This window comes from Haemaphysalis longicornis, unplaced genomic scaffold (assembly GCF_048455015.1).
Source record: "Haemaphysalis longicornis isolate Haplotype H1 unplaced genomic scaffold, Haemaphysalis longicornis Haplotype H1 scaffold_5, whole genome shotgun sequence".
NCBI classification, from domain to species: Eukaryota; Metazoa; Arthropoda; class Arachnida; order Ixodida; family Ixodidae; genus Haemaphysalis; species Haemaphysalis longicornis.
In genome coordinates, this window is record NW_027526385.1 from 67,215,629 (window position 1) to 67,236,808 (window position 21,180).

At 46.6% G+C, this 21,180-nt stretch overlaps 1 protein-coding gene across 2 annotated transcripts in view; it reads left to right on the top strand.

The window, feature by feature from the left end:
• Positions 1-19,759, top strand: part of LOC144138368 (uncharacterized) — a 32,564-nt gene extending 12,805 nt beyond the window's left edge. For both annotated transcript variants that reach the window (XM_077670615.1, XM_077670616.1), the window contains exons 4-7: positions 2,812-2,923; positions 8,160-8,311; positions 15,763-15,932; positions 18,171-19,759. In XM_077670615.1, the coding sequence (XP_077526741.1) occupies positions 2,812-2,923; positions 8,160-8,311; positions 15,763-15,932; positions 18,171-18,550 (814 nt within the window). In that variant the 3' untranslated portion in view covers positions 18,551-19,759. The remainder of the gene's footprint in view (positions 1-2,811; positions 2,924-8,159; positions 8,312-15,762; positions 15,933-18,170) is intronic.
• The last annotated feature ends 1,421 nt before the right edge of the window (positions 19,760-21,180 follow it).

The window sequence follows — 21,180 nt, forward strand, 5'->3', positions numbered from 1 at the left end:
TACTCGATTTTGAAATTGGGTGCCTGCCGGTAGACGGGAATAGAAGTTCGAAAAGACCGCTAACTCGATGTAGGGACGAATCGAAAAAATTAGTGCCCTGCAAAGAGTGGGCTCGTGTAGCACAGGACAGTAGTGGTTAGCGGTCTGTGGGAGATGCCTTTGTCTCGCAGTAGACCTAAACAGGCTACTGATGATGAATGATGATACTCATATTGGGGCACACACAGTCCAGGGATTCTGGAGTCATGAGAGTCCAGTATTAACGTCCGATAGGGTTACGCTATAGCATTCGCGAGCGCCTCAAGAGATGGCGGTACTGAAACCGATGTCCCGGAAATTTAACCTTGGTAGAAGCATCGAACACAGCTTCTGTCACGTCACACCCCGTTTACCTTCTCTGAAATATCAGACAACAGAAGCTTGCTAGCTTTGCAATTAGGAGTGGTCAGGCGCGGGTCGTCTAGCAGGGCGACGCCTAGTCCGTCACACTGACTCGGAAACTGTGAAGTGTGAACTAAGTTTCAAGTGTGAACTAAGCGTGAACTGAGTGTGAACTAAGTGTGAACTGTTAAGTGTGAACTAAGAACTGAAACTGGTCATACTCTATATATCCCCCTTCCCATCCCAACCCCAACCACTCCCTTATTGGCTTTGGTCTTCCTGTCAAATAAAAGCTTCAACTAACTAACTTGGTAAGAAGGGGCATATTTTCAAACTTCGCGCGATGGTGTTACCAGTCGGAAGAAAGATGTAAAAATTGAGACTTGATGGAGGCGAAAAGCGAGAACGCCCGTGTGTTCGAGATTTCGGCGCACGTTAAAGATTCCTAGGTGGTGGAAATTAATCCGGAACACTCCACTACGGCGCGCCTCATCGCCTGTGTGTAGCGTCGGCTCGTGAAGTTCAAAATAAATAAATAAATAAATAAATAAATAAATAAATAAATAAATAAATAAATAAATAAATAAATAAATAAATAAATAAATAAATAAATAAATAAATAAATAAATAAATAAATAAATAAATATTGAGACTATTTCGAAAGTTCCGCAAGCTGCACGTACGCTTAGAAGGCCCGAACTTTGTTGCAGATTATTGGAGGGACCAAATTTCAATAGTATTGCCAAGCATCCGCCTCATCGGGTAAGGAAGAAATGAGTGTAGAACAGCGTCATCACTGTAATATCAGAAGCTCTGAAGTATGATTATTATTGATGTATAATGGGTACAGTAGACACCGGTTAATATGAATTTGGCGAAGACGAACTCGTAGATAAGTCGCAAAGCTTGTTTTCTTGTAGCAAAACAGACCATTGTTGATAAGACGAACCCATTTCCTCGATCCTTTCCAGTCGTCTTATCTGCAGTTCATTGTACCCTGAAAGGTGTTGAATATGTATCTTTTTGTTACTCTCCATTCTATCACCTATCCATTGTTGGAATTTTTTCACAACAAGGTTTAACTTAGCACGTGTCCTCGATGAAACTGATTGATTGATTGGGGGGTTTAACGCGCCGAAACTGATTGATTGATTGTAGGGTGTAACGCGCCGACGCAACGTAGGCGATGAGGCGCGCCGTAGTCGAGGGCTCCGGATTAATTTTGACCACCTGGGGATCTTTAACCTGCGCTGGAATCTCGAGCACACGGGCGTTTTTACTTTCCGCCTCCATCAGAAAAGCGGCCGCGGCGGTCAGGAATCGAACCCGCGTCCTCCTCGTTGAAACTAGCTCGTGTATAAGGATGCGGTACTTTTCCCACCAGTGGATTACGCTTACATTTTATTTCACGCCTACTTACACCGAAGGTTATTGTCAGGAGATAGCGTAGGAGGACATTTAAGGGGCCCTGCAGCACTCACCATCGACTACTAGGAATATATTTTGGGATAAAGTCTATCGTCCCAGCAATCTCCTTCCTCAAGAATTATGATAATCTGTTCGCTATCACCGAAACTACGCGCGATGAGAAATCGCGCATAATCGTTCCCCCTCAACTCGACCGCGGACAACGCGACGAAAGCTGCGCGCTCTCTCCCGGAGAGGGGGCCGGCTCGCGGCATTCTGTTCCACGGCCTTTATTGTATCACAGGCCGGGGAGTTTTCTCCTTTTCTCTGCAACGTGGAGGGGTCTATTTCCGGTCTGGTGCCACAAAAAAGCAGGCATGGGTGCCTGCTCGCAAGCGCGCGCTCGGGCTGGTAGGGCGTTTTTGAAGCAATAAACGTTTGTTGTCGAGTGGTCTGGTTGAAAAGGAAGTACAAAAGTGCAGGTACGTTTCAGGCAAAATATACGTAATTAACCGGCAGCGCCCGCGTTCATTTAGTTAGGAACGCTCTTTGGGTTGGTTTTTACGGTAGTAAGCGAAAAAAAGTGGCAGTGCAACGCCGGCACGTGCGGGAGGAAAAGCAAGCACAAAATTAACAGAACTCCCGTAGGCGCAGTTTCAGGCAGGGGGCGCGCGAGCGCTGCGAAGACGGGAAATGTGAAATGCGTTGGACAATTTTCCGTTGAATTCATTAGGAGAGGAACGAGACAGGGCGGCGAAGAGCATTATGGGTGGTAACAGTGAGCGGATAACGGCGGTACAGCCCGTTATGGCGAATCTCTGCTCTGCACTTACGACAGCTTTGACATTGAGTGGAACGGTTTGAATTTTTTGCGGTTAAACCCGTTTTCGACTTCGTCATAACGAAGTGTTTTCTGCACCGAGGACGTCGTTACAATGCGGGTTTACTGTGTGTTAGAACGTGTGAGAACGGCCATCATATTTTATGGGGAAATTAAAACCAGTGGATCGCAATTTTTCGCAGCAAGCCCATCACGGAGGCAGTGCGCCTCTTTGCTGAGACCCTGCGCAAGCAGTGGGGGCTAGGACACTGCGACGACGACATACTGCTACTCATCGCGACCAAGGACAAGCAGGTAACAGGCATTGGAACTGTGTTTGTGAGCAGGCGAAGAGTTTGCCCTATAGTTTCGCATTCCAAACTCTTCCTGAACATGTGTCCCAGTATATCGACGGAATTGTGGCAGGCCTTACCACACAGCAGCTGTACTTAGTTATAGTATTCAGTTTGGAAAGAAATGCCATGGCGAACTTCTTGTACAGTTTCAAGAAAGAATTCACCCGCCATCATAAGCGTAATCCTCCATTTTCCCCCTTCCACCCCTGGAAGCCCAGCAGTCCCGATGTTGTGTACAGAAAAGTTTTTCACACCCTTAGCAAACAATAAAGGTGTAAATATCTTCTCCTTCGCGGACACCCTTTAGAAGTGTCTTTTTCTGAAATAAAAAAGGGGATTCAGACAGGAAAACTGTGTTTAAGGGTGTTTAGGTGAAAATTTTCGCGTGTTGCACACACGTCCTAGATTATGGGTGCGCGGTAGCACACAACAAAGTACTCATACATTCAACGCAAACAACACATAAACGATTCTTCCACCAATCAGATAACCAGGCAAACCAAAAGCAGGCTAAACTTGAGAAAAATAAACCGAAAGGATTGCACTGCGCACACTGGAATGTACGGGAAGATTAGGCCACGTGGAACAGCACCCGATATCAGTGCACTGATTTAACGGTTCATATGGTACCTTCATCGTAAACACAGCGGCAGCAGCAATAGACCACTGATGGACGAAACGATGTCAGAGTGCTTTTTAAGTGGACACCTCTACCACACGTCACTTCATTCATTTCCTGTTGACCAATCTTATCTCGTCTCACCGCTCCGTATGAATGTGTAGTCTCTTGCCCGAGTTATCCACGTGCCGTCGGTCCTGCGCTGTGACGCAGCCGACGGCGGGGGAGTTGTAACCCCCGTACTCACTAGAGGTCCGTTGACCGTCCCCGTTTCCCCCTCCATTTCTTCCTCTTAACTGACAGCCGAGGTCGGTTGTCCGAGTGGCATTAATGTAGTCTCGGAAGCTCCTGCTGATGGATATTCTTCGTGCAACATTTAAAAAATATATATATTGTTTTACCACAGTTGGCCAGAAAAGAGGCACTCACGTGGCGACGGTTTCTGCAGACAAACACATTTCCAAGTCCAGTTTCTCTCAACTGCTATTTATGCAGTAGCCGACCGATTTTTCGGACCTGGAGGGAAACGACAAATAGTCCGAATAAAAGAGCATGCATTCTGAAAAATACGTGAGTCGTTACTCCTATGGGAGAACTGGAGGTTCTGCGTAGAGATGCAAGTTTTCATGAAAATTTGAGGTGCTTGAAAAAAACAGGTTTTTTTCTAGTTTTTTTCAGAAAATTACGAAAACTTGGAAAAAAAGACTTGTGCGCACACTGTTTTAAAAACCCGACACATTTATTTAGTAGCACTTTCCAGAATATAATTGTTTCATTACTGCACACAAAAATTCCAGCAGAGCTTTCAGTTTCAAAATCAATGGAGTGATTTCACGTCAATTCCTAAAGTTCCGATCAAAAAGTGCGAACAGTCGTCAATCCGTGTCTGATTCGGTTCCGCTTGCCACGTCGATTCTTTGCTGTGAAGCCGACGAAGCCTTCCGGACATTCAGGTTCGAGTGCACGTACACGAGCTTCTGCACGCGATCGCCTGAAAGCCGGTTGCGTAGCTTGGTGTGCACGTTTCCGAATTCCGACCAGTTCCTTTCGCAAGCCGCAGAAGAAGGGGGAATTTGCAGTATTTGACCGGCGATGGGATTTAAGGGTTCATTAAAGCAAAGTCCTTCCCACCACGTGGATGGGTCTAGATGTTTCGCAGACTCCCAAACTCCTTCACTGGACCAAATTCCTTTGCAAGTCCGGTATTGTGCGACGTTAGATAAAATTTTCTCGACGTCTAGCGAGAGCTTCTTTGCATGTTGGGAAATCCAGTCAAACGTGACCACAATTTGCGCGTCAGCTAGGTTCTTGCCACGATACCTTGGATCCAGGAAATTGGTTGTTCGGAAACAGCAAGGCTTGCACCCCCGTTTCCTGGCGATCACTCACGCGAAATAAATGGAGCGGTAAGAAAGAAGCACAAAAATAGTACAATTACTAAAAGTTAAACAAGAAACTTTCAAGCACGTCAAAAGGAGCTGCATAACAACACAATTCCGCGGAGGAGGGGGGGGGGGGTACTGTGTTTTTTTCAATTTTACCTTGGTTGAAAAAAACGAAAAAAAAACAGGTTTTTTTCCTAATGGTTTTTTGTTTTTTGCAACTGCTCACATCTCTAAACTTCTGCGGGAAAGTCCGAAATATCCAGCAAGGCCGAATTTATGGATTCCTAAAAAAAAAAAGGTGCTGTGCTACTGTGCTACCCGTTCTATTCAAACCTCTCCACTATGTGCTCCAGCAAAGCAGACGTGCTTCACACGGTATGGTCCTGCCTTGCCATGAGCTGCAGAAAAGTGCAACTGGCAATGATTACAAACGCACTCCGAAAGTACAGTATTAGGACTATAGAAGATTGGGAGACCATTCTGCTGAGATCCACCCCGAAGCTGCAACTCACGGCAGTCCGGATGGCCGAAGCCGCCACTAAGGTCCAAGAAATTTTGGCTGACGGCTGAGGCGGAAAGATCGTCCAAGGCGTGGACCTTTCAGAACCCATCTTGGGCATAAATAAAGTCCTTTCTCTCTCTCTCTCTACTGACAATTAAAAAAAGAAAAAAAAAAGGAAAATGGGAGCCCGAGATTAGATTTGTCGGTATGTTTGACCTCAAGCTACGATCGACATAGCGAAAAGCTAGTCCTACATGGCACCGGCACTCAGCGACGTTCAGTTGGACGGACATCCGTGGCTCACAAGAAGTGCCTGTACAGACGGAATTTTCGCTGGAGTCATCGTAAACGGAATGACGGCGACCACGCATTGTAGCAATGCAGCGAATTTCCAGCAAATTCATGTTATTCCGTGACTCGCATCACGTCTTGTGCCATGGTGAACCCGGCAAAAAATTTATCATCCAACAGTTCTGCGAACCTTTTCGGTTAAAACTGAATTTGAGAAATTATTTCGGCGCGCGTTTATCTGCTTTTTCTGGGTTTTAACATATATATGCATCCGAACCTTAGTTATACCTTGGCGTTAACGCCATGCGCACGCCATCTTCATACGCCGCATAGCAAAAAATACGAATTAAAAAAAAAGCGTAATTTCCTTGCTCGAAGGAAATGCAACCTGTTGCCTTGCCTATGGAGAGCGTGAGTCCCATCAGTTAGCTTCATTCTTTTTTTTTTTCGGCGTGGGATTCGCAGGAAACAAGAGATTGATGAGGCCAGTATGGTAGTTCACGGAAGTACTAGGGCTGGTTTCTGCTGCAGCGTTTGTAGTTGGGAAAGTTGGTACATAATTTACCGAAACAGCGCGATGCACGGGACAAAGGGAACAAAAGCCGACACAAGCGCTGCCTAACAACTGTTTATTTGAAAACAAAGAACGGAATATATCGCCGAAACGTTATCGAAGAGCAGCCGGGCGCACGATCAGTGAAAGAATTAGGTCATTTGCAAACAGAGGGAATGTTAAATTCAATGGAAGACGCTATCTTGACAAGTATGATATTTCTTTTTCCAGGAGTGCTGCTGAAGGGGTGCTTACGCACGAGGTTCCTCTCTTGTGTATCACAACCGCTTCACTGATTTCGCGCGTGCGCTGGCCATTGTATCTTCGTAAGATACTGCATTTCTCGAACTGTGGTGTGCATAGGCAAGCCCTGACGTGTTGAGCAAGGATGCTGCCCATGCCGGTCTTCAGTGCGTTGGCATGCTCCCTTAACCGGTCGTTGATGCAACGCCCGGTTTTTCCGACGTACGACATCTGCCTGTGTGCTATGTGCTATGTGTGTGCCTGAACTGTAGCTGCCACTTTAGAAATGTGAAACATGGTCAAGTAGCGCGGCAAAGACGGGACAAAAGTATAGACCACACAGGACTAGCGCTAGATCAGCTGAAATTTTTACTATACACATCAAAGGATATACAGGAAGGGCGCATGCGTGAACATGCTCAAAGAAAGAAAAAAGACAAGGACAAGTGGTGCATTTTGTTACGCGCGTGGCAAGTTCGCATCGACAATCTATTTCTTTTTTTGATAAACTAATAGATGCCGTACTTAAACACTTTTCACCGGCTTTCATGATGCGCCACGCTTCAAACAATTCACGGCTGGCTTGGTCCTTAAAACAGCGGAACAAATTGGAACACAGTGTGGAACGCACCGGCAGCGGCGGCAATGGTCAGCTAAATGGCCCCCCGCAGCGAGCGCTTGAACAGCTGTACGGTGCTCCCGGAGCCTGTCATGTATGCACCTACCAGTCCCGTCCCATCTTTACCGCGCTACTTGATCATGTTTCACAGTTCGAACCAACAAGCCCACATATACGCGTTGACACTTTAGAAAGCACCGGAAGCGCCTTTTGAAGGGGCAGACAACCGATTTTTGTGGGGTGCATGCCCTCGATAGCTCACATGAAACCCAGCGTTTTATATACCACAAGGAATTTATTAACAAATTGGCGGAAACAATTTGAATTTGGCGCTAAACTTCCTCAAGTCTGAAAGGTGGCGCCATGTAGTGTCGAAACGTGAAACTACAGTACGTGTTTCGGTCACGTGACGTGCAAACCTTGCAGCTACTTAGACGTTTATTCACTCATTGAAAAGTTTTTAGAACAAGTTTTTGTATCGGTTATCTTCTGTTTGCCATTTCGAAGAGCGCCTAAGAACCTTAATCGCGTGCAACGAACAGCTCCGTTTCGGTTTCGGAAAACTGGATTGGCTGTTGGCGTCGCGGCTGTTTATATCGCGAAAAAAAAAAAAGATTGCGTGATTAAAAAAATGCATAAAAAATAAGAAAACTTGTAATTCATTATTTTTTTAACTGGAGAAAAGTTTTCAAGTACCGCTTTTGATCTCGAATGCATACAATAGAGTTAATCCCAAAGTATGTTGCCGCGCTGCTCTACGTTATGGTTGCCAGTTTTAGTTTTGGCAGGACAAGGACAGCTCGTAGATATAAAAATTCCTATTTCAAAAGTTCTAGGGCGCTATCAGCAAAACCGTTTTGGGTTAAGGCGTTGTAAGTGATGCTCTTTCATTTGTGATAGAGAACATAACTTGACAGAAATCGGTTGTCTGTCCCTTTAACAAACCATTGTCTTCCCCCTGGTCATGCATGCGGCCGCGACAGTCGTACACGCTAGTGGGTCCGGCCGTGTCGGACGTGTTCCCGCAAGAGGTGGCCGACCAGATCTACCTGGAGAGCCGGGGCCACTTCACCAACTGTGACTTCTACCAGGGCCTCGAGTCCATGGTCCAGTCCTACTTCGACATGCTTCGCAGGTGAGAGTGCGTGCATGAGCGATCACTGTTTCCCGAGAACCGCTGAAAAAAGTACAGCCTAGTTAGAAGCGAAAGTGGAACGACTCTCTGGCCGCCTGTGACGACTGTTCAAGCTGTCATTATCATTATCAGCAGCTTATCTACGCCCACTGAAGGGCAAAGGCCTCTTCCATTAATCTCCAATTATTCCGGTCCTGTGCTAACTGTGACCAGTTTATCCCCACAAACTTCTTGATCTCATCTGCCAACCTAACTTTCTGCCCTCAGCCTGCCACGCTTGCCTTCTCTAGGGATCCACTCTGTTGCCCTTAATGACGTACGGTTATCTTGCCTTCGCATTACATGCCCTGCCCACGTCCATTTCGTCTTCTCAATTTCTACTAATACGTCCTTAACACGTGTTTGTTCCCTGACCCACTCCACTCTCTTCTTGTCCCCTTAATGTTACACTTATCTTCTGTTCCATTGCTCGCTGGGTCGTCCTCAATTTAAGTTGAACCCACTTAGTGAGCCTCCAAGTTTCTGCCCCGTAGGTGAGTATCGGTAAGATGCAGCTGTCATACACTTTCTTCTTTAGGGGCAATGGTAGGTTGCCATTGATTATCTGAGAATGCCTGCCAAATGCACTCCACCCCATTCTTATCCTTGTAATGATCTCTGCCTCATGGTTGGGATCCGGGGTCACAACTTAGCCTAAGTAGATGTGTTCACTTACCACTTCCACGGCCTCGCCACCTATCTCAAACCGCTGTGCTCTCACGAGGTAATTGATCATTACTCTAGTTTTCTGCATATTAATTTTCAGGCCCACGGTTCTACTCTGTTTGTCCAGTGCTGTAAGCATACTTTGCAATTCGTCCCCCGAGTTACTTAGCAAGGCAACGTCATCAGCAAATCTAAGGTTACTGATGTATTCCCCATTAACCCTTACTCCCACCTGTTCCCAATCCAATGTTCTGGATACTTCTTGTAAACATGCTGTGAACATTGCAGAGATTGTGTCTCCTTGTCTGACGCCCTTCCTTATAGGTATTTTACTGCTCTCCTTATGGAGGATGATGGTAGATGGGGACCCATTGTAGATATACTCTAGTATTCTTACATAATGCTCGTCTACACCCTGGTTCCGTAATGCCTGAATGACTGCTGAGGTTTTGACCGGGTCAAATGCTTTCTCATAATCTATGAAGGCTATATATAGGGGTTCAGTATACTCAGCGTACTTCTCGATCACCTGATTGATCGTGTGAATATGGTCCATTGTTGAATAGCCTTTACGAAACCCTGCCTGTTCTTTAGGTTGACTGAAATATCATGTTGCAGAAATTCTGTTAGCGATTACCTTGGTATAAGTGTACCTTGTAGATGACTGACAGTAAGCTGATCGGCTTGTAATTTTTCAGGTCCTTCATGTCACCTTTCTTACGGATTAGGATGATGTTCGCGTTCTTACAAGATTCCGGTACACTTGCGGTCATTAGGCATTGGGTATACAGGTTTGCCAGTTTTCCAAGTACAATTTCTCCGTCATCCTTCAAGAGGTCTGCTGTTATCTGATCCTCACCAGGTGCTTTGCCCCCTTTCATTTCTTTAAAAGCCTTCCTTACTTCTTCGGTCGTTACTGGTGGGATGTCTATCTCCTCCGAACTGCTTTCTCGTTCGGCATTATCCTGGATGTCCCGGCTACTGTACAGATCTCCATAGAACTCCCCGACTACTATGAATATTTTATCCCTATTTGTGATGACATTGCCTTGCTTGTCTTTAAGTGCATACATTTGATTTTTCCCCATGCCTAGAAGCCTGTTTACTGCTTTCAGGCTACCTGCGTTCTTTACAGCATGTTAGATCTTCTCCATATTATACTTCCGCATGTCAGCTGTCTTAGGCTTATTGATTAACTTCGAAAGCTCTGCCAGTTCGTTTCTGACAGCTGAGGTGGAGATTATCATGCTTTGCCGTTTCCTCATTAAATCTTTCATCTCCTGGGAAATTTCACCAGTATCCTGTCTAGCCATCGTGCCCCCGACTTCTACTGCACACTCTGTGATAATGCGTACAATGCGGTCAAGCTGTACAATAGCGAAAATTCAGAGATGCAGTGCGGTGGAGGCTGGCTACCCTATTGTGGCCCCGACGATTGCGACAACTACAAGGAATTATGTGTCCATCCCTTCAGTTCCGGGTGGGAGCTCTGCAGGGTCTGCTCCCAGTGTGAACCAACTGGGCCACTCAGGTCGCAGAGAACATCGCATTCTCCGCCACCACTAGCTCTTTCCTAGACACAGGCGTAAATAAAGTGTTTTTTTTTACTCCTCCTCCTTACACCTTTAGTTCACATCTTACTGCGAGTAAGAAGCACTAAGAAAGCGCTGATAGACGAGCGATTTCGCCGTCAGCTTTCATTGTATTTCAGTTCTAATGCATCAATATGCGCGTGTGTATTTTTTTTTGAGTCGTGTGTTGGTGTAGAAATGCTCTTAGAAAGGTTGGTTTTGGTATTGACTACCTCACGGCGTGACGCTTCACTGGTGGCGCTGGCGTCGGCAGCGATTTCAGGTACAAAAAAAGCGCTAATAAAAGCGGCTTAAATGTTGTAAAAATGAAACCTAACAGAGCAAAGGTGACGTAGCAACGAAATGACGGAGTGTTTTTTGCGATAGTAAACAATTGACTGAACCGTGGCTCCTGTTAGGGACAGTTGCGGAGGCGAACGCGATGCCATTCATTTACGAACCTGAAGTAGATCTATGGCCGGTATTCAATAGCGAGGCGCGCATGCAGGCAACCATGTGAATGCGTCGTCACTGGTTACGTCTGGCTCCGCGAGATGGCGGTACTTGTCCGTGTCCGTGCTAAGCGCATGATATGGTTTGGATATTCCAACCTCTAGCCCGCCGAACGCAAATTAATGCCTCGACTCAAATGTGAGCGCGATAAATAAACTCTGTTGGCACTGCCGTCGAGAATATGGTTGAAACGGAGCAGACGACGCACGCCGGTGTTATTTTTGTTCTTCGGCGTGCGGCCGCAGTGGCATAAGCCGCGCCATGTTTGTGTCGCTTCGGCCATGTCCGTGGCCATATCAGTGTTGCCAAATGAAGAAATTGGCAGCTAAACTTTTCAATGAATACCGGCTATACAGTCTGCTTCTAGAGTAGTAGTAGTAGTATGAAACTTTAATGAGCCTTATAAAGTAGGAGTGGTTCCCTAGTCCGGGAATCCAAGTGACGACCGGGCGACCGACGCCCTAGATGCCAGTAGTTGCTGGACGTCCAGGTGGTCGCTGGTGATCAGGTTCTCCCACAGCTCATGGAGGGGGAGGGGGGAAGGAAAGGGTGGGAGGTCAGGGTTATGCGTACACTCTAATAAAATGTGGACGAGTGTGCCAGGCTTAGAGCAAAAAGTGCATTGGGCGGGAAATTGAGTGGGAAACATGTGGTGTAAGCGAATTGGATGGACGAAGGTATTCGTTTGGATGCGACGAAGAGTCGTTTCTTCTGATTTGGACAGTTTGGAGTGAGGTTGAGGGAATTGTTGCCTGTCGAGTCGATAGTACCAACCCCTAGAGAACGGGGGGTATGCGTCCTCTAATACTGCAGTCCTGTTTAGGCTCTTTCAGTGGGATAAATTATTACAAAGCATTATACAAACAGCTCTGATTCAAGACAACCAACAAGGTTGAACCATACACACGTAGTTTCTAATAGGGAGCCTACATGTGCGTGCCTGCGGAGGCACGGAGGCGCACACATGTAGGCTCCCTATTTTGTAAAAGTTCACGGGAATCAATATTGCCCATAGCAACGATGTTTGGGGGCTGTTCCAATCGGCTATTGCACTGGAGAATAACTAGTAAATAAATGCAATAGGCAACTGCATTATAATATTAACAAGAGTTCGTAAACACAAATGCATTTCTTCACAAAATGGCTTTCCTGAAGCCGTTACGTAGAGGCGGTTGCTCGTTTCGTAAAGAATCTGAAAAAAGGAATGCCCGATCCATTCTGCGATTCCACGACGTGCGTAGCAATTCATGAGGTAAATTCATGAGACCATGTAGTAGTTACTTGTGACGGTACTTGTACCGTCACGTACACACGCAACTCATCAGGCGGGGAAAGTCGATTTACTCTTGTTATACGCGCTTAGTTTACGACCTATCATATTCAGCTCAATGAGCCATAGCAATAAGATAGGAATAAGAATGATAGGAGTAACGCTTAGGAGTAACGAGTATCCAATACCAGAGTACATACTCAGATGGAAGATATCGCAGGTGAAATTTAGAGGAAGAGCTGAACACTGGCTGAGCATGTATACAGTGCATGGAACTGACAACCGCTGGACTGACAGGGTAACGGATTGGTTGCCGATAGAAGGGACTATACGTGCGGAGGAAGACCTATAACTCTGTGTAGAAGCGAAATCAGAATGTTCGGAGGCAAGACGTGGACTAGGGCACTCCAAGACAGGAATGGCTGGAGGAACGCGGAGGGCATCATGCTGTTTTGAGTGAAATGAAATCGAAAAATAAACTGTAGTTCAATTAGGTCAGATTATGTAAGGTTAGGTTTAGGTTCGTTTTAGGTTAGCTTTAGTTTAGGTAAGGCTAGGTTTAGGTTAGTCTAAGGTTGGGTTTAGGTTAGGTAACATTACGTCAGGCTACGTTAAAAGAGCCTTTTTAGGTGCGTGGTGCTTCTGCGGAACGACCTGCAGACATGCTCTCCCGACCTAGACAGGCTGATGTTGATGATGATGCTGATTATAGCCAGCTGCAGAGTATTGGCGGTGAACGTACGCGACTACGGGCGGCGCTGCGAAGCGCGTCTTCGTGACATCGGCTTAGGGATTCTTGCATTTATCGTCTGCTTCACTCAGGCTCGCTCTCCCTGGTGTTTCCTTGCGCTCGGTTGACTTTTGATGCTTGTCCGCACCAGATTTGGCGTGTGCGTAACTTTTTATCATAATAACAGACTTAAAATCGCATACACCAGCTCAATGCGTGATTTGAAGCATAGTTTTTGATACCGCTCCGGAAGAAACATTGCCGGCGTCGCCCCATTGCTTCCGAAGCCGGTCCTGTGCGGAGCGCGAAGAGTCGGAGCTAGGCGTCAGCTTCTGTGTTCGGCAATGTTTAGAACAACGGGAACAGCCAGCTGCTAATAACCGACCACAGCGAAAATGCATGACCAAAACAAGCTCCAGGCCTTCGGAGCTGTCGGCTTTGGCATAAGCCACAACAATTCCCGGTAATCGTATGTAAGGTAAAACGGTTTTGGCAACCTTGCCGAACGCTCGAAATTATTGTATCACATCACTTCACGTTGTCACGCCGTCAAAGTATGCCGACATGCCGTATGGGGCGCAAAAATATAGGTTGAGTTCCGAATAGCATACTGTGTGTGCAGGTGCGTGCTGATTTTATACCACGCTTCTAACCAGTATGGAGGCTTATTAGGCAAAACGAGTCACGTGTACGGTAAAAAAAAATGTTCGTTCACACCTGGAGGATTATTTCGGTACGTTTCCCACGGCCATATCTTCCCATTATTCAGATATGCGTTACAGTAAAAGTTCACTCAAGAGGAGGAGGAGTAGGACGAGAAAACTTTAACAGTAAAATCGAGCTGGTTTGTAAGCGGGGACGTAAGTCCAGGACAAGAAAGTAAGAGTAATTTTCTTCGATTCATAGAACGCCATCCCGAGTAGGTCAGTTCTTTACGCCTGAAAAGGTTGGAAAACAATAAAAAGCTGCTTGGGCATATTCGTCGGTTTCGATTCTTGTTATTCTGGAAACCAGCACGTGCACTATTAATTGCGTTCACTAGCGAGTATATCAAGCCGTAACTATGCCGTAACCGTTCGGGTTGAGAGTCGGTTCGTTATGATAACGATGGTTACGATAGAAATTCGGAGCACAAAAGCCGCCTTCGTGTACTCTGGACAACGTTGTCTGGGGGACGATCGAGGGGGCGTGGCGTAGCACAGACTCTGTCATTGTATTTGCATGGGAATACACAACGCACGCTGCGGACACGCACCTTTTTGCACGCAGCCATAACGAAAGCCAATTTGTGAATAAGGGATTTTATGCCATACAGCCTGAAGAAAATATCCACACGATCCTTGTGCGCCTCCTAAACAACCCCAAACCTCCCAATCAGGCGTTTGTGACGATGCAGAAAAATTAATGCGTTGGGCTCATAAAAAAAAAAAAAACATTCATCTGGTACACGTGGACAGCAACGAAAGAAATAGAAGACAGCCGTTTTATTCCCTGTTTTGCGATGCGCGCGTGTAGGGGCCCGCTGCTTGGTGCGTAGCATTTGACTGTTGAGTCCTCATGAGAGCATCTCAAAAATACTTGTGGAAAGCCTACGCGTTTTGAATACTTATCGTGGAGCTCTGAGCAGTGAAGCTCGCAAATAAGCTAGAATGGACGAGGTACACACGATCATCTGTCCGATGCTTTGAAGAAAGTTGTTCTCTGTCTCCTCGTGTATTGCAAACTTGGGCTGGATGCAGCTTGAAATTGTTCAGGGGTGTCAGAAGCTGGCAAAATAAGTGAATAACTGTTTATGCACTTTTTATTGCACTAAAGCATGAAAGCGGGTGATTTCTAGTACAGGTACTGCTTCCCCTCACAAGCTGAGTGTAGCAGACAACAGCGGCGCGAGTCCCTAAGCTGACGTCAGAGCCAGGGGGCGCCACTCAAACATCTCAGAAAAGAGGCAAGGTAGACAGAAACGAATAAATGAAGAGAAAAAAAATGGAAGCTAAAACTTCGTTAGATATATACAGGGCTGAGAAATTAGACATCAGAAAGGAAAATTTCTACAATAATTCCAAAGGCAGGGCTTTACTTTTTGAGGCTAGAGCAGGTTGCTTACGAACTAAGAGCTTTGTGGGGAAGTATACACAAAATGATGGGGTATGCGTGGTCTGCGGAAAAGAAACAGAAACTATGCGGCACATAGTGCTAGAATGAGAGGGTATCCATCCAAATCTAGAAGGAAATATTCGGCTTCCAGGAGCCCTAGGATTTAAGGGTAGCAGAGAGGCAGTTAACTTCAAGGCTGTCGAGGCGACGAAAAGAAGATTAGAATGCTGGTGGACGAAAAGCAGATAGGGGAATATTGCTTAGGACAGCTACCACCTGTAACAGAAAAAATAAGTACTTTGTGACTAATAGGTTTTCTGTGCCTGCCCTAAGAGCAGCGCTAGTATTAAACGAAAAGTGTAAAACATAGATATATTAGTTTCTTTTTAGTTTTTCTTGTAAGATGACGCGTCATCACCCCGCTACAAAGGGGATACCACTATCAACCATCGATCACCATAATCATCATCACCACCAGTAATAACCGTCGTCCTTGCGACACGAGTACAAGCCTTGGCCGGTCGCAGAGTCACAACGGTGTGCTTGCGTGTGGGTGGTCCTTCTCAAGGTTGCAGGTGAAGGGTCTGGTGGCCGGGGCGCGCGTCCAGGAGACCAGCGGCACCAGCGCGGGCGCCATCGTGGGCATCGTGTTCGGAGTCCTGGCAACCGTGCTGCTCGCCGTCGGAGCCGTTCTCCTTGTGATGCGCCGATGCGACTCTCCTCCCATCTCGAAAAAGAGTGCGACTTCTTCCTTCTCTACATGTTGGTCCAGAAGGTTCCAGTCGAAAAAGACGACAAGCAAAATTTCTGTAGTTTGTCGTATTTTCGCGTGTCGTACTGTCTTCCTGTCGTATTTTTGTCGTGTCGTGATTCTGATGTTCTGTCGTGTGTCGTATTCCTGTCCTGATTTGGATGTTCCGTCATGCCAAATTCCTGTCTTGCCGCGATCCTGATGTTCCCTCAGAAGTTGCACATGGTTTGAATGTTATTTGCCCATTGTCAAGAGTAGCGTAAAGGGCAGTTTTGTTGTTGTACAGGAATGTTTGTCGTTGAGGAAATTGACCTCGTCGTTACGACAGAAATGTGTGTCGTAACAACAGGTGGATTTGTCCTAACAACAGGACTTCTGTTGTCTCAACAAAGTTTTTGTCGTAGGACAGAAATTCTTGTGAGGTTTTTGCGGTATTCCAGATTTGGTTTTATACTGGGGTACCAGTAGATAGCATGGCTACTAGAGTCACAAGTACAGCTTTGTTGTGCCGTAGCAGCATACCTGTTTCATCGTGTTGGTCATTCGGTTCTCTGTGTTCTGTCGGGTACCAATTGTACTCTGGTCGTACCTGTAGGCGGCAATGCCTCTTTACTCAATGTGGGCATTGAGGTGCATGTGCAGAGATGTGTACTTAGGAAGGATGCTTACTCGCAATTCCTACTCGAGAGTTCTGTTTCATCGCGTTGTTCTGTCTGTTCCCGGTGCTCTGTCTGTGTACGTACAGGTGCGTGGGCCGACATGAGTCCCTGAAAGGGATGCGTACGCGCTACCTCACAATTCCTGCTTGAAAGTGCCTACAACATTTTTATATGCTCACTGCGCGCGTAGTCCTTTCTAGAAACATACAATCAGATCTAGAACGCTGTCGATCAAGCTGGAGTAATCTAACCAAGGGACGACCGCGCTACACTCTTTCCACAAAGAAAGGATGCCGGTGGCTGGCCGGCCTGGAAGAACAGGTGAATACGCTCAACTTTCAGCCCAGGATAGCCGGCTAGGGCCATTAACCGAGCCTGCTTCGCGACCAGATTGCTTAATGTTCCCCAGAAGTGACAAAAATTACATTTACTTTCAGGCGGGCTGGGTGGAGCCCACGACGGGGAGTGTACATCACTTCCTATACTTAAATGCTTTGCCACATACTCGTTGTAACGAATTGTTCGGGGCAGTAAACTGACCTCGTTAAAAGCAGTACTTCGTTAACTAAAAGGTGGTTTACTCTACCTGCACTGCATATGGACCGTAAAAGACTTCGAGTAAAACGAGCACTTGGATAGAAAGATTTCGCAATAACTACGGTTTGATCGGCACTGTAAAATGAATTACAACCTTAATGGTGTAAATCACTGTCTGTAACACCTCTACACCGTAGCATAAAACAGAAAACACCCTTCAGGGTGTCTTGTCAGTTATAACACCCTTATGAAGGGTGTCTTATTGTCAATTACACCTTTTCAAATGGTGTTTTTCTTTGTTTTTTGTTAGAGAGTAAGGGTATTACTTAGTCAAAAAGGGTGCAAATAGTTTTGCAGTGTAGGATGAGCGGAAACTTTTTTGCGTATACAATGTAAAGTGATTTGCACGTCCCTTTTGTCTATATATAACACCCCTATATCCTATCAGAAAACAAAGAAACACCTTTTTTGAAAGGGTGTAAATTAGGATAAAACACCCTTTATAAGGGTGTGTTCCTGTGTTTTTGCTAGGGTGCAAAGGTGGTGTAAACGACAAAACTCCCTAAAGTGTGTTTCTTTGTGTTTTATGCTAGGGTGTAAGGGTGCTAGTTATAGACAGTGATTTACACCTTCAAGAGTATAAATAATTTAGCCAGGCATGTGCAGCATATAACGGCACAAAAAGGACAGTGTAAGGTAATAGGTGACGAGATTTGGGCGTCTTCTTGTCTTGTGCAGCTCCGCTTTTCTGATGGAGGCGAAAAGCAAAAACGCCCGTGTGTACGAGATTTCGGCGCACGGTAAAGATCCCCAGGCGGTCAAAATTAATCCGGAGCCCTCCACTACGGCGCGCCTTAGCGCCTGCGCTGCGCCGGCGCGTTAAACCCTACAATCAATCAATCAATCAATCAATCAATCAATCAATCAATCAATCAATCAATCAATCAATCAATCAATCAATCAATCAATCAATCAATCAATCAATCAATCAATCAATCAATCAATCAATCAATCAATCGTCTTGTGCAGCTATCCCGGAAGCCTGGCGAAGAATGCGCGAGCTGCGACCGACGAGGCGCGGCCCACAGCAGCCACAAGGACGTCTGAACAACAGCGTCACGACCCCCCAGCCGGATCGAACGGCCGTGGTGGTCCGGATGACGCCGAAGGCTCCGGACGTGTCCGCGGCGCTCATTGCCGCCGGAACCCCGCCGCCCACTCCAACGCTGCTTAACGGACGCTGTGAAGCTCGCATCCTCACCGAGACCGAGATCAGCGGAAGCTCCGACGACGACGAAGGCTCGGTCAGTGACAGCGAGGGAGGCAACAGCTGTGACAGCGCGAGCGAAGGAGAGGACAATGCGAGATCTATGACGTCTTCCAGCGCTGGGACACGTGCCACTCTTTAAATGTCTCGCCAAGCCTGAGCGAACGAGCACGTGTCCACCAGAGTCTGGACCACAGCTACGTGGACGCTGTTGGGGTGCCCTTGCAGTTAAGACGAACAGAGCACGTCCCTTGACTGAGTCTTGGAACGATAACTCCTGAAGAGCGTTAAGGCAAGGAAATGCGCAGTGTGTACCCAAAAGAGGCTGGACCACAGCTACATGAGGGCTGTAGCCGAGTAATGACGCGTGTCCCCTGACTGGGCCTCAAGTCTGACCTTCGAACAGAAACTCCTGAAGCGTTTAAGGGCAAGGTGTGACACGGAAGAATGACCTATCCTTACTATCTTTGTGCACTCGTTTTCTGGTTAGTTTCAGTGCTCCGTGTCGGTTGGATTCAGGGCGAAGACATTTGATCCACAGATAACCTGGCTTAACCACTCTGTTCAGCTTGGGCGCTTTTTACTGTCTTCCGGGACGCACCACAGAAGGCACTGGAACGTCGCTGGAGCTTCCGTGAGGGTTTGTGCTGGTTGTGAACCGTAAACTATAACCGCGCGGTGTCTGTGCAACTGTGAGGAGTGCATGGTTAGTGTTATTTTGGCGACAATGCGGGAAGTCCTCAGTGTCTTCAAGACGGCAACCAGGGCGAACGGCTGTGGTGATGTCGGTGCCAGTCGCAAGTCAGATACTCTTGGTGAAATGTCTCAACTCTGGCAAGCGCACGTGCTTGCGAGGTGATAACTTTGGTAGTGGCGCCGTTTGAAGACGTAGCGTTGTAGAACCCAGCTACACTGACTGCACAACGGCTGCAACGAAGCTTTCGAGGGAATTCACCTGCTGTTCCTACAGAGTAACTTTTGGGCACTTTCATGGATTGTCGGGTAAAAACATTTCGCACTGTACAGGTAGGGTACCCGCAAGTAACTTTCTTGTGTGGTTTTAAAAGATAAATGTAAGCTGTTGCTTAAGTCACTACCAATAGTTATGGTCAGATACTTCCTGACAACCAAGCATGAAGTAGCGACAGCACATCGGCATGCTTTGCCTGCAAAGGCCTGTTGCTCCGCTCCGGTGGGTCTTCTTCGCTGCAATACTTTACTGCCGTGCGGCGTATAGTAACCTTACGTTCGAATGACTTCAAAGTGTGGAAGAGCTCACTGCATTACCCGGATGCTGCGTGGCGTAGACGCATTGTACAGGAAATAAATGGTGCACGTTTTTTTTGCAATACTTGAGTGTCGTGTGGCGGATAGTACGAGTGGCAGTGTTTTTTTCTCCAGCACTCCGATGCGATGTGACGCTAGTACAATTTTCATTTGGGTGTAGTGCAACGAAGGGCAAGAATTTCCGTTTCAATTAAGTGACTTTAAAAGCACGTCGCGGGACTCGTGGTGAATTTATTTATTTATTTATTTATTTATTTGTTTATTTGTTTATTTGTTTATTTGTTTATTTATTTATTTATTTATTTATTTATTTATTTGTACGGACTGCAGAGACGGATGGGGTTATGGATGGATGGATGGACGGTTGTGCATTGGGTGGATGGCGGAATAGACTGGCGGATAGTGAGAGAGGGAAATGGAGATAACGAAGAGTCATTGCGCAGACTTACGGCGTGGTGTTCTTAGCGGTTCCACTCAGTCGCGCGCATCCGATAGTGGTTGAATGTTTTGTGCCATAGAAGTATGACTGGGATTGCAAGTGTCAAACAGCGCGGTAAGTGCGCTAGGTTTCTACTCAGCATATTCGCTGAACGCCTTTCACATCCCGGCACCGATATGGGCCAGCTATCGTTGCTAATTTATCAGTGTGCAGAACAACTGCAAAAGAAAGTTCCGCTACGAGCTGGAGTGTACTGTCCACATAAAAACGAAGCCACGAAACGGGAAACTAGAATACGGAACTCACAATAGCGAAAATTTTAGTTTGCGAAGAATAAGTTCTCGAAAAGTGCCGTGAGAGCGTTGGCTATTTTAATTTGAATCAACCGTGGCGGTATTTGAACTTTATAAAACAAAACTTATAGATAATGGTGTTTAAGCTGACATTTTGGTGATAGCATTACTTATTTTTTTCGGGCTTCATTCAGCCACCTCCTGCATCAATAGCATTGAACGTTAATAATGTTTTCATCAGGTGCTTTGTGAATGGCAAAAACATGAGTTGTAATACAGAAACCCCACTGGAGACCAAGTAACGCCCCACTGTATACCTTTAGTGTTGGGGTCTATCATGGATACTCGCTATCTGCAACGATGTGACATTTAACACACACAGCCCGTGCGCTGATAACCAGGCTGGAGAAAAAACTTTCACCATCTTCCCGTAGGGGAACCCTGAGTAGTATGCGAAGCAGCCATGGGGTCGACTCAAGTTCCCATTAGTTTTCAGTTCGATCACGGCGTTGCGGGAGGAGATCGAGAGGAGCGGAGCGCGCGCGCGCGTCATTTATAACGCGGAGCTACAGTGGCGCCCCCAGCGGAGTATGCAGCGGCTACCGTCGCGTCTCTAACGCTTAGCTGCTTCGCATTATCGCGCGCGGAGCCGCAGGTGTTGCCATTCGTTGCGCAGTCCCGGAGAGGAGAGGAGATGAGACAAGGAGAGGAGAGGTGGGGAGGAGGATGCGCATGCGCAGTGGGGGTGTGGAC